This window comes from Euprymna scolopes, chromosome 1 (assembly GCF_053919585.1).
Source record: "Euprymna scolopes isolate OS-2025 chromosome 1, ASM5391958v1, whole genome shotgun sequence".
Taxonomy (NCBI): Eukaryota; Metazoa; Mollusca; class Cephalopoda; order Sepiida; family Sepiolidae; genus Euprymna; species Euprymna scolopes.
Genome location: NC_136482.1, coordinates 7,496,862 through 7,509,030, shown reverse-complemented (window position 1 = coordinate 7,509,030; position 12,169 = coordinate 7,496,862). Strand labels below are relative to the sequence as shown.

Here is a 12,169-nt window from a genome sequence, read left to right as displayed (position 1 = left end):
GGGCTGACCTAGCTCAAAATCTGCAACGATGAGAGACACTGCACTTGCTTGGATGGAATTTAGTTCAATTCAACTAAGATGATAGCTGTTACAAGTAATGATTCTGAAAACGTGCACCTGAAGTCTAGAGAGCTGGTTGCAACAAAGATGAGAAAATGATTGTAAAATAAAAGTACATCACAAATGTGGAAAATTGAACAAAAGCTTAACACACTTAAAATAAATCTAAAAAGCAATCATAAAATGTATAAGAATTAATAATTCATAAAATAAACAATATTTTTCCTCACACTTTAAATTTATTGACAAGAAAGATTTAGAATATACTAAATCTATTACATAAATTCTAATAAAGTTAATATTTTTTTTTTAGAAAATTTGCCCAATCAGGTAAAAAAAATAATGCTTATATAAAATATTTTAATAAAAACAAATAAAAATAATGCTTATATAAAATATTTTAATAAAAACAAATAAAAATGATGCTTATATAAAATATTTTAATAAAAACAAATAAAAATAATGCTTATATAAAATATTTTAATAAAAACAAATAAAAATAATGCTTATATAAAATATTTTAATAAAAACAAATAAAAATAATGGTATAAAAACAAATCTGTTGGAAAGTCTGTTTGATGATAAAATATTTGGAAAACGTTTTTATATTGGTTTTTATGTTGCATGCAGTTATTGATTTAAAACAAAATATGTCAAAGAATGCATATTAAATAAATAAAAATCTATATATAAGAAGTAATCCTAAAAAAAAAAAAAATGTATTTATGAGGAACATCCAAAATGTCAGCAGTAATCAAATTGCCTTACACAGCTCGGCAGATTTAATAAAAAATCATTAAATCAGCTTAAAATTTTTTTGGAAAAAAAAATAAATAAATAAATAAAATAAAATAATAATTTTTATAAAATTTATTTGGATTGTGATCTTCATATTCGTTCTTTTCAATTTCTCTCATGAACTTTCCTTTCATGATTTAGGAAAGCAGTTTGATAAAACTTGTAAATTGTGTAAATATGCTTCTCTGTTTTGTATATAATTGCAATGAAAAAACTTATTTTGCACTAATTAACACAATCATGCTTTGTACAAAAAGATGTTTTTTTTTAGAAAGATAACTTGTCTTAATGAAAATATTCATCAGTTTCCAGATTTTTGCCCAAACTAAAATGTTAATTTTTTTTTTCAATAAATGAGTGGGTGGTCTCGTTGTTTACTGACTTTTATTTGTGTTTTCCTTTCTAATTAATTTTACCAATGCCCTCCTCCATGGTGTGTGTGTTTGTCTTCTGTGGTCTGCTTGATTCAACACTTAGAAAATACCAAATGTTGATCCCCCCCCCCCTCGTCTTTTGAGGAGAGTATTCCATGCAAGTAGACAACTGTTCAAGTCTCTTGAACTTGACTTTGCTTGCTCTATCTTTCTTGCCCACCCACGCACTAAACAGGCCTTTTTAGGACACCCTCTCCATTACATGCCTCCTACTAAATAAAGCTACATTAGTAGGGCCAACTGTTAATCATTATAATTATTTTTTTTTTCATTGATACATCAATCTATCATTTTTGCAGTGCAAGGGTTTTACTGTTACAAAAGGTAAAAGAAAGAGAAGGAAAGCTACTTATTAATAGTATAGGTTCCCCTCCCCTTCTCCGCTTGAAATATATTCAGAACCTATTAGTTTTAGGGTGGACACTTATAAGAGAAATATTTGATAAATGAGGGGGAAAAATGTGAGGAAGTAATTATGGAGACGTTTTTTATTTGTGAATAACCATTGCCATTGAGATTTATTTAAAAATTGCAAAATATCTGTAAAAGATATTAACACTATTAAAAAATAGAATTCAGATCTGTATTTTTTATAAAATGATAAATGAACCTGAGCAAACTTTTTGGGGAAGTGGCCTGATTCTTGGCAGATGTGAACCACCTTCACCTAAAGTGTTTGCCAATTTATATGAAAAAATGTTTGCATTTATTGATTGAGCACCAGCTTTTCGCATTATATGAAAATAGACTTCTTTTTCTCTTTTTTCATTATTTTTATCAAAAGTTTTTCTGTTATAGACTGCTCAATGTAAAGTAATGCTGATTTTTCTGACCAGTCTTTAGCCAAAATAACTCTGTTTTTTTTTTGTTTTTTGTAATTTCAAGCAGAAATATTATTTACATTAACAGGAAATTCCTTTTCTAAAAATCCATACTTTACAATCAATTTCTAATCTTAAAATTTTTTGTTTCAAACAAAATGGTAAAAATATCCTTCCAAAATATCAGTTCCAAGGGAAATTATTTTCTTTTAGACATTTCATAAAGTTTAAAATTTAAAGTAAAAATTTGACAAAAGAGAGAAAAAAGAACATTGTATTTTAACCTGATAATGTATTGAATTAATCTTGAAACAAAAAAATTAAAACAAAAACACAAAATAACTTTGCTTTCTCTTATTTCCATTATTCTGATGACTTGCATTTGATGTCATCATCCAACTATACTTTCTCCACATCCGAGTTCTCATCTGTCGTGATTGTCTTTACACTTGTTGCAAATAAACTGGTCATCATTTCTCAACCTACCATTAATTCCACTGCACTTTTTGTGTACCCACTGCTTACATGTATCACAAAAGATTATATTGCACTCGGCCATCTTTACACAAGCAACTACAATGACATAAAGACTCTTGAGTTCAAAATGATCACCTGAAAAGGTGTGAAAGTCACATTGGGCTAAAACGTTGTGAAAATAACAACCAGTTAAAATTATTAGTCGGAAAATCCTCATCCAAAATCTAAAACGTAAACTTTTTATCAATCCAACAAACTATACATCGTGTATAACGGATAGAATTTTGGTGAATCAACTTGAACGAGTTCATTGGAGGGAATGAGAAAGAAGAGATGTTTACATCTTGTTTAATTTCTGTACATCTGATGATGCCGCATTGGTATAATATTTTTACATTGCCAACCTTCAGTATTGGGAGACAATGATTATTATCTATTATTCTGTCTGGAATTTGTGTTTTCGTCATTATATCTTTTTCTCAATAAGTGTGCCTCCCTCCTCCCAGACAAGGATGACAGAGGCTAAGGTTTCTTGTTTGCTGAGGTCAATTTCTAATTACTTCAGATCTCTGGTGCAAACATGTATGAAATTCAGCTGGATGGGTATGTTTTTTCCTATCGTGCATTTTTGTCTAAGTTAGTATGTGCATCTTTGTTGCATTTCAGCTGTATTATCTTGCCAGGTGATGTTGAGAATGTAACAATGTCAAAGCATGTAAACTGTTTTCAACATCCTCTGAAATGTGCTAAGGACACCCATTCTTTAGATGTGGATCTTGTTATTTTCCATCATTCATTGGTTGACTATATTTTGCCTGTCAGAAAAGGTGGCAGGTACTTTAATGATGCTTTTATTTAGGTTGGCACTGAGAGAAAGTGTGTCCGAGACGATCAAGTTAAGGTCTTGTTCATACTTAGTGATAATAAAGTGGTTGGTTAATCCACATTTTTTCTTATGACCTGATCTATGTTTTCTTGAAGTTTGTCAGTCCAAAGTTTTATTCAACCTTGCTAAAACAGTTCATGGGCTTTTTGTTTTAAGACATATTTATTGAGAGAGAGTGAGAGAAATTATAAAGAGGCCATATCTGGGCAGGAGCTGCTAAAAACAGCCTATCCTGCCTTGACAGAGTACAAAATAGACTTTGTGGCTTAGTGGGGGATGCCCTTTTCTCTTCCCTGCAACCTCTCTCCCACAGAAGAGACGTTGCGAGCCTATCCTTGTTTTATCGTTATTTCTATGGCAGGTGCTCATCTGAACTCCAATCTCTGGTCCCCCCTCGCCAATCTTTCATGAAAAACACCCGTCTAGCTGAATCCACTGTGAAAAATTTCCCCCACTCTATATCTGTGCCTAAATCAAAACGCGGATGCCATGAACAAAGCTTCTTTCTTAGAACTGCACGCCTGTGGAACTCTGTTCCGTCTGCCTGCTTCCCACCAGACTACAACTTGGATGTGTTCAAGTCCAATGTTAACAAATTCCTAATGAACCGCCCCCTTAAGTAAACACTTCATCAAATCTCCACACTAACGTAATGTACTTGCAATAACCCTTATCCCTGAGTGGCTTCCGGGCCTTGATAAGTGGTGATCACTGTGTAAAAAAAAAAAAAAAAAAAAAGAAAAGGAAAATTTGTTTTTTTATATATATATATATACTGGCGAAGATACCTATGTTATATCTATGGAGTCTAAAGGGTACGCAGAGCGAAGTCTCTAAAGCTCACTTATGCCTTGACTTAGATGGAGAATTTGATGGGAGATAACTCCGCCCTCTATCAATAGAGTTCAACTCATAATTCTCAATAATACATTGTCGTTTTAACTTGTCATGTTTACTGGTTCTATAAATACCAGAGGTGGGTTTACGCACGATCCTACATCATGAGACCCTAAATATAAAATACGAGTACCACAAATGTAATTCACTCTCTGTGGTCGAGTCTGTACATATGGGTAAGACGATGTGCACTAACCCTAAGTCCTGGTGGCTTTTAATGGACCCCCCCCCTCCAATGTAGCCAGACATTCAATGATCACTGAAAATTATCACTCTAGGACCCTGAATGCACAAAACGCATAGTACTCTAACTTCGTGTAGCAATCCTTTTGGTCTGTGACCCTACCAGAAGGGTCTATAGGCTGGCCATTTGTTGCCGGACGTTATGGTTGAGTTTTTCCTTTCTAGGTGTTCTGCTGCTGACTGATATACTGCTTCTCTCAGCTACAGCTTAGGCGTGGCTATCAGGATAGATCTGGAAATATTTGAGTTACTCTCAAATCAACAGGCAATTAATTATTAACGAAACATAGATTATTTTCTTAACAAAAATAATTATTAGCATAAAATAATTCCATATGTAGTTTGTACAAAAAGGATTAGGTAAATTTGGGGCTCTTCTGGACTTAATCAACATAAATTGGATGCAGGAATTATAACTCCAATCAAATTCTTTTAAATAGCTTCTTCCATTTGGGGACTTCGAAACCGACTCTTGGATTTCTTTGTGTTGATAGAGTGGGGACCTGTATTTTGGGTTGATCAGAGGAGAAAAGGCTCAAGCTCTCAGCCAGCATGAGAGAACCAAGTGCTGTCTCTCCCAATCGGCAAATAAGTGGAGGAAACCCCCTTTCACTTAGCGGGCTCTAATTTTATGAAAATACCTAATCCTCCTTATCTCTTTGAGATCATTTTGTTCTGTTCTTTTTTTCTTTCTCCTGAACCCCCCCCCCCTTTTTTTTTCTTTCTTTTTCATCCCAAAGAAACACTCTGAGTCGGGGGGGGGGGTCTTTCGCTGAAGTGTTCACGATTCTTTTTCTAACAAAAATAGAAACAAAACTTTGTTTTATATTCTTTTTTAACATAAGACAGGTGACTTGTTAATAGCAGCGAGATTCTTGTCCACAATAGTCATTTTCATTTACTTTGTGATATCTCCAAAAAGGAACATGGTTTATCATTTCTTGACAATCTGGGATTTTTGACCAAGTTTCAAACATCCATGATCACATCTGACTCACCGAGTTTGCTTAGCAAGGCAATCCAGCATTACTTGGTGCTAAGAATATTGTTACAGTTCTATTATGCGAGGCTCTGCCTTTCTGATAAAGTAGAACCCTGGGATATGGTGGCCCTAGGATACATTTTTTTCAGGTTATGATGTGGAATACAATGTTTTCCGGATCCTGGTTACGGTATTTGCCCCACCTTATGGTGTTATTTGATTATATACATGTGTATTATATACATTAAAAATTAACAAAATACAGTACAATACATAATACATATGTATATAATCAAATAGCATCATAGATAACACCACAAAATGAGGCAAATACCATAACCAGGGATTGGAAAAACATTATTTCACATCGTAACCAGAAAAAACTGTATCCTAGGGCAATTGTATCCCAGGGTTCTACTGTACTGGAATGGTCAACAGATTTACAACACACCTTTTCATTTCTTCTTCATTGGACTCGATTTATCGCTGTTACTCCCACAGGGAAAGTTTCCATTATTGTAAATCGTCCTCCAGATTTGCGACAATCAAAATTCACCTCTGTTTAACATGTTACCAACCTCAACCATGGAAAAGTGGTTATTGGCAGGTAATTTTAATTAACAATCATTGCAGTGGATGTGTGTGGCATTCTCACTTTCAAGGAAACATTTCAATGACCCCCCCCCAAAAAAAACAAAAAAAAACTTTCGATAGGTATACAGAGAATGTATCATGCTATTAATGTGGGAAGGGAAGTATATTTTGTGATTATTCTGTACTTTCACCTAATAATTTAATAAACGAAAGATACTGTAATATTTGAAGCTAACTTGCAAAGACTATCAAGAAAATAACATGCTTACACTATTGTAAAGTAGCTCTAGACAAAACTTAATGTATTATGGAAATTCATATAATGACCCCCCCACACACACACACCCAAAAAGAAAAAAAACTTTTCAATGATGAAAAAATGAATGTAGCTTTGTATTTTTTCTTTTTTTTAAATAAATTTCTTGATAAAACGAAAAACCAAAGAGCAAATAATTTCAAAGAAATAATGCTGAAGAGTTTGTTTTTTTTATAGAAAAGGTGATGACATAATATCTAGTAAAATTTAAGTTAATTACCTGTGTATGCATAAAGAACATAAGCAGGTGCCCGGTCACTGTAGTTGTTGAAATAAGAATGGATTGATTTGGTGATTCAGCATCATGCAAAAAATGTGTATCCTATTTAAGTAGATGCATAGCATTGTATTAAATGTCTGCAATGTTTGATAGTAGCATTGCCCTAGGATACTTTTGATAATTAATTATGAATTAAATGAAAAACATACCTTACTTGCTTTAAATAAAATTCATTTTGGAAGTCATATCAATGGTTGACAAAAGAAAATAAATCAATTAACAACCTAACATGTTTTAGCCATATGCACAGAGATGCAGAGAGATACGTTTGTTTATTTACAGGATTACTCACAAAGTGAAAGTACACCCATAAAAACAAACCTTTATATATGAACAGTCAAAGGGACATAACGCTTAAATGGCACTTCAGCATAAACCTAGACAAGAGAAGCAACTTCAAGTTACCTAAACCTTTACATCACTAAAAAATAAGCTGAAATCTAGAGCCGCCAAAAAGGAGACAACTCCTACAACTTTCACGGCATTAAAAATATTATTGTAGTTAAAATCTCTCACATTGATAATTCCGGCAAGCAATATGTTCTTGAAGTATGGTGTCGTGCTTAGCAAATCTATTGGAGGATGATTCCATGTTTGAAGAATGCAAATTGTTTAGTCAACTGTTTGACAAAGCTAAAAGAAATAATAATGGAATAACAGAATGCAGAGAACCGGTAATGAAATCGCTGGAAAAGTAAGGAGTTGAGTAGGAAGTAACCAGGTATTAAATCTGCAGAGAATGAGGTGTAGGGAAAAGATAGTCATGAAGACTGAAACTGAATTAATAGTGATTGTTGCTGATAAGTTTATACTATGAAGTATTTACGCTGGTGAATTATGGGAGCTTGGGAAGATAAAATAATGAGAGGGTATCTTTCTATCACTTATAAAAAGTACTTCTGTAAGAGAGCTGTTATTATATTATAGGAATTAACGATATTGAATAAAATCAAGTGATAATATATGGAAAACATGTATTAGGTGTTGGTAGGTAGTGTGACCATATTGAATTTAGATATGACATCTGTATTTGTATATATTTCAGAGGGGAAAAAGTAACTCTTTTTTATTAATATAAATAATAATATACAATAATAAAATTTACTTTTACCATTACAGCTTCATCAATCATCAGAAATATCCGCCCAATTGACATCGGTATGCTCTCAACTTATGAGTTTAGCTATCTGGTAGGGGAAATAACACTTAACTTACTCTTAAACAATGTTTTTCTATAAAAGAACAGTTCTATTAGATTCCTAAGAAGGGAAAAATAATATGTAAACAAAGAAAATACATATTTCCTTTAACAATAGAAAATTTGTTTGTACAAGGGTAGGACACATGAGACCACCAGTCACAGTTGGAAGTAACTTAGCATTTGGGTTTCAAGTCTCAGTGTGGATACACTTGCTATGTTTAAACACAGTGAAAAATCCTAATACGAGACATCTGTGTATGATATACAATATAGTCATCTACAGACAGATATTTCATCATATGACTAGACAGTGAATGTATTCATACTGAAAGTCAAATGTAATTAGGTGTTAAGTATCTTTTGTTTACATACATTATTTTTACAACACTACCTGTAATCGAAAGAAATCTATTTTTTATAAAAGATTATTGCCTTACACTAAGTGGAAACTTATTTCCTTTAATAGTGAGCTTAACCTATAAAGAACTTACATTCAAGATAGTTGTTTTATAATATCACTGATGAGCAGATGGTACATACTGATTTGGAACCTGATTGTCTTATCAGCAACCGATAACCATTATCCCTGTGTTACCAACCATTGCTATCTGCAAGGAAAATCCATAAATGTTTATAGATTCACAATCGAATTTTCCAGTCCTTTTATTCTGTGTCATTTCTGTCCAATTCTCATTACAAATGAAAAAAAAGAAAAAATCCAAATCCTCCGTTTCTTTCATCTTGTATCATTTTGGACTTCTTACCAAATTATTTTTTCTCCATTTTTTTTTTGTTTTAGTTTCTTTACAATCAAACTATGATGAGAAAAGCTTATTTATTTTTTTGTTAGATGCAACTGACACATTAATGCTTAGAATATTTTTTTATATTTAAAATTCTAGTTTTATAATTATAAGTGTTACACTTTTGTTCACATCTTTGTATTATGAGAGTACAAGATATTCACAAATTTGACATTTGTGTGCTTATCCTACTGCTGAAGAAAAATAAAAGCATTATATTTCTATGGAAGTTTCTCGACTGAGCTCCAATCTTGCATTCCTCCCTGTAAGACATTCACAGCAAAAACTTGCCATTTAATCACACCAAAAAATTCCACTTTCTTCCTCTGCATTAAGCAGAAATTTCTGTTAAGACTTTCTTTGCAAAGGCTTTTTGTTTGTGAAACACATTACATGGGACTGCAAATTATTACTCGGTTATATTCAAATTCAATGGTTATTCAGAAGTTTTACTGATTGTTCTAAGTAAAGTAACTCTAGTTTACTAAAAGATTAATTTTTTTTCATATGAGAATTTGGGATGCTAATTGTAAGAAAAGAAAGGTGCAGCTATGAGAGTTACAAGCTCTGCAAATTTCGGCAGCAACTTTCAGGAATTTCTTTGGTGTCGCTAATATATATATATAAATAATTTTTTTCAGAATTTATGTACTTTAAATGTAAATTATTCATATTTTTGATTGTTGGAACTGTTATCATTCATTAATTTCTGTGAAAATACTCACATTTTTGGAACTATTAAACTAAACATTTTTTTAAAAATTACACACTATACATAAAAGTAAATATATATAAAAAAAATTTTTTTCTTCTAATTATTCAAATGTTTTAAGAAAAATTACAAGGTTGTCACAATTTACTTTTTTTATTAATGTTATGCCAATTTGACAGTCATAAAGTTTAACTTTGAAAGAAAGTAGTCTCAACTTTTATCACAATTCTTCAAATGTTTTGACGTTAGAAAAAAGGAAAATATGGCAATAATTGCAATAAAAAATGTTAAATACATTTTTGTTGTTTTTATGTTAGAAAACTTTGTTACATTAAATAAAGTAGTTGAATAAAAACAAAAAACAATAGTTGCATCTTTTTTTCTTAAATATTTCTCAAATATTTTAGCGTCTCAAATTCTCGCATGAAAAAATGAACAAATTTCTTACTTCCCTTAAAACAATCAGTAAAAATTCCAAATAACCAATGTTAACAACTTTCTGTCATGAAGCGTCTTCCTAAGTATTCAAGCCTTTTTTTCTAATCTATCAATTTTTCTCAATCTTTTCATAATATTCTTAATGTTTCAACTGATAATTACTAGGTACCTCCAAAAGTCACCACAGAATTACCCCTCTACATGTAAAACGATGTAACTTTATTATGAATTAATATTATCAAACTTTCATACCATTTAAAAGAAAGGCAAAATAAACTAGTAATAATTAAAAAAAATATTTTTTCATCGCACGAAAATAACAAAATTGCGAGACGAAAATCTTGTTTACATAATTGGCGCTTTAAAATAACGTTCCCATGTAGTAAGCATTTCGAACATGAAAACATACCCGTGTTTAATAAATCTAGCAAAAATCAACTAATGGTCAAATCTTTTTGAAATTTTTGATACTCATCCATTTTAGAATGAAGTTACATATAAAATGCAGTTTCCGTAAAATATACAAGGGAAAATATTTTTTTAGTGCATGCCCCCCCCCCTTTATTTTTTCGAAATTTGAACAAAATATATTTAAATCTATCGACATTTCTATTTATTATGAAACATAAGAGTTCAAATAAGTAAAACATTTATTTTTTAAAAATTTAAATACACATATTGAAGTTCAAAAATTACCTTGAAGTTGCAATTAAAAAAATGATATAAATTTAATGTTTTTTTAATAGCGTTTTTTCGAATTAATATATACTATAATCAGTTGAATTGCCAATAAAAAGAAACTTCCTAAAATTTAATTAATTTTTAAAAGATTAAAACGATTAAAATTACATTATTGCAAAATGTTCCGCTACAACATAGATTACAACATAGATTTTGAATTAATTGTTTAAATTTTTTTTTAAATATTAATTTTTGATATAAACACGACTCTTCCCAGCTATTTTATCGCCAGATTAAAACCAATTTGAAAATATTGCACAAATATTAAGCATTTTGTAAGCCCTCCCTCATATTTTGTTTGTCTCTTTTTACCGAACAAAATATGGAACCTCGTAGGTAACCAAATGAACATTAAGTAAAACCGTATTTCAAATTTAATATACAAATGTTTATAATATTAATCATTAAACTGTGTAAATCTTGAAACCTATCAATATTATAACAAAGATTAATTATTTGCAGTTTGAAGAAGATAAACAAAGGTTTTAAAAAATCATTAAGTCGCTTCTGCTTTTCCATAGTTCGTATAGTTAATACAAATCTGACGTCATTGAAACATACGGTCCATTTTTCACAATCATTTGGCAGACCCTAATAATTATTCCATTTTCTTAACCTTTATGCTCAAGTAGCTTTTGGTCTTGATAAGTCATGATCCATTTAGTAAACAAGAAAAAGTAAGAAATTGTAGAAGTTTATGACTGAGAAACTAGTGTTTAGTCACAAAAAGCTATTAAAAAAAGAATAGGGGTAATAGCAATGTGATTACCATGTGCTTGGTTTCTTTTATTGCAGAGAACCATTTTTTTTTTTGTTTTTACTTTTCTTTGATTCTTGCAACACCCTCCATTTTTTACAATTTATATTTTGGCAATTAATATTCCCCACTTGCTTCATTTGCCCTATTTAGTTTTCCAAAGTTTGGACCCTGAAATTCACCAAAAGAAAGGTATTTATTGTTTCTCATTTCCCATCCTAAAAAAAAAAAAAAAAAAAAAATTCCAGACACTCAGAGTTCATGAAACCCCTGCTGACTGTTATTTTTATTTTTATACCATTTTCATTCAGTTTTTTAGTTGCCTTCACCCTCTCCACCTTTGAACTCCTCCTTCATTATGTTTAAATGTAGTTTCTCTCTCTGGCCTCTGCTTGACCTCTTCAACTGCTCAGTTTATTATTGTTGTTGTTTTTACTTAAATATGCCTTTACTTGTTCAAAGCTTTTTATATTTATTTTATTCCATTTTGATAGTTTGTCTTTAAAAATACTTTTTTGACAGCCATTATTTTTTCGGTGATTGCTTTCAAAATATGCACAGAATAAACACACACATGCACACACATTGTAATGACAACATCTAGATAAGTATGTTTAGAACCTCATTACTGTGTGAGCACACACACACACATATATATATGAGAATTTCTGTCATAATTGAACTTTATCTTCTGTTTATAAAATTATCAGTTTTATGTGTGTTTTTCAA

General features: G+C 31.0%; 1 protein-coding gene across 4 annotated transcripts in view; it reads left to right on the top strand.

Annotated features, from left to right (window-relative positions):
- LOC145276916 (peregrin-like) overlaps nt 1-12,169 on the top strand; it is a 334,772-nt gene that overhangs the window by 243,745 nt on the left and 78,858 nt on the right. For 2 of the 4 annotated variants that reach the window (XM_080128599.1, XM_080128422.1), the window contains one exon: nt 11,594-11,632. The exons of the other annotated variants lie outside the window; for them this stretch is intronic. In XM_080128599.1, the coding sequence (XP_079984725.1) occupies nt 11,594-11,632 (39 nt within the window). The remainder of the gene's footprint in view (nt 1-11,593; nt 11,633-12,169) is intronic. 4 annotated transcript variants of the gene reach the window in all.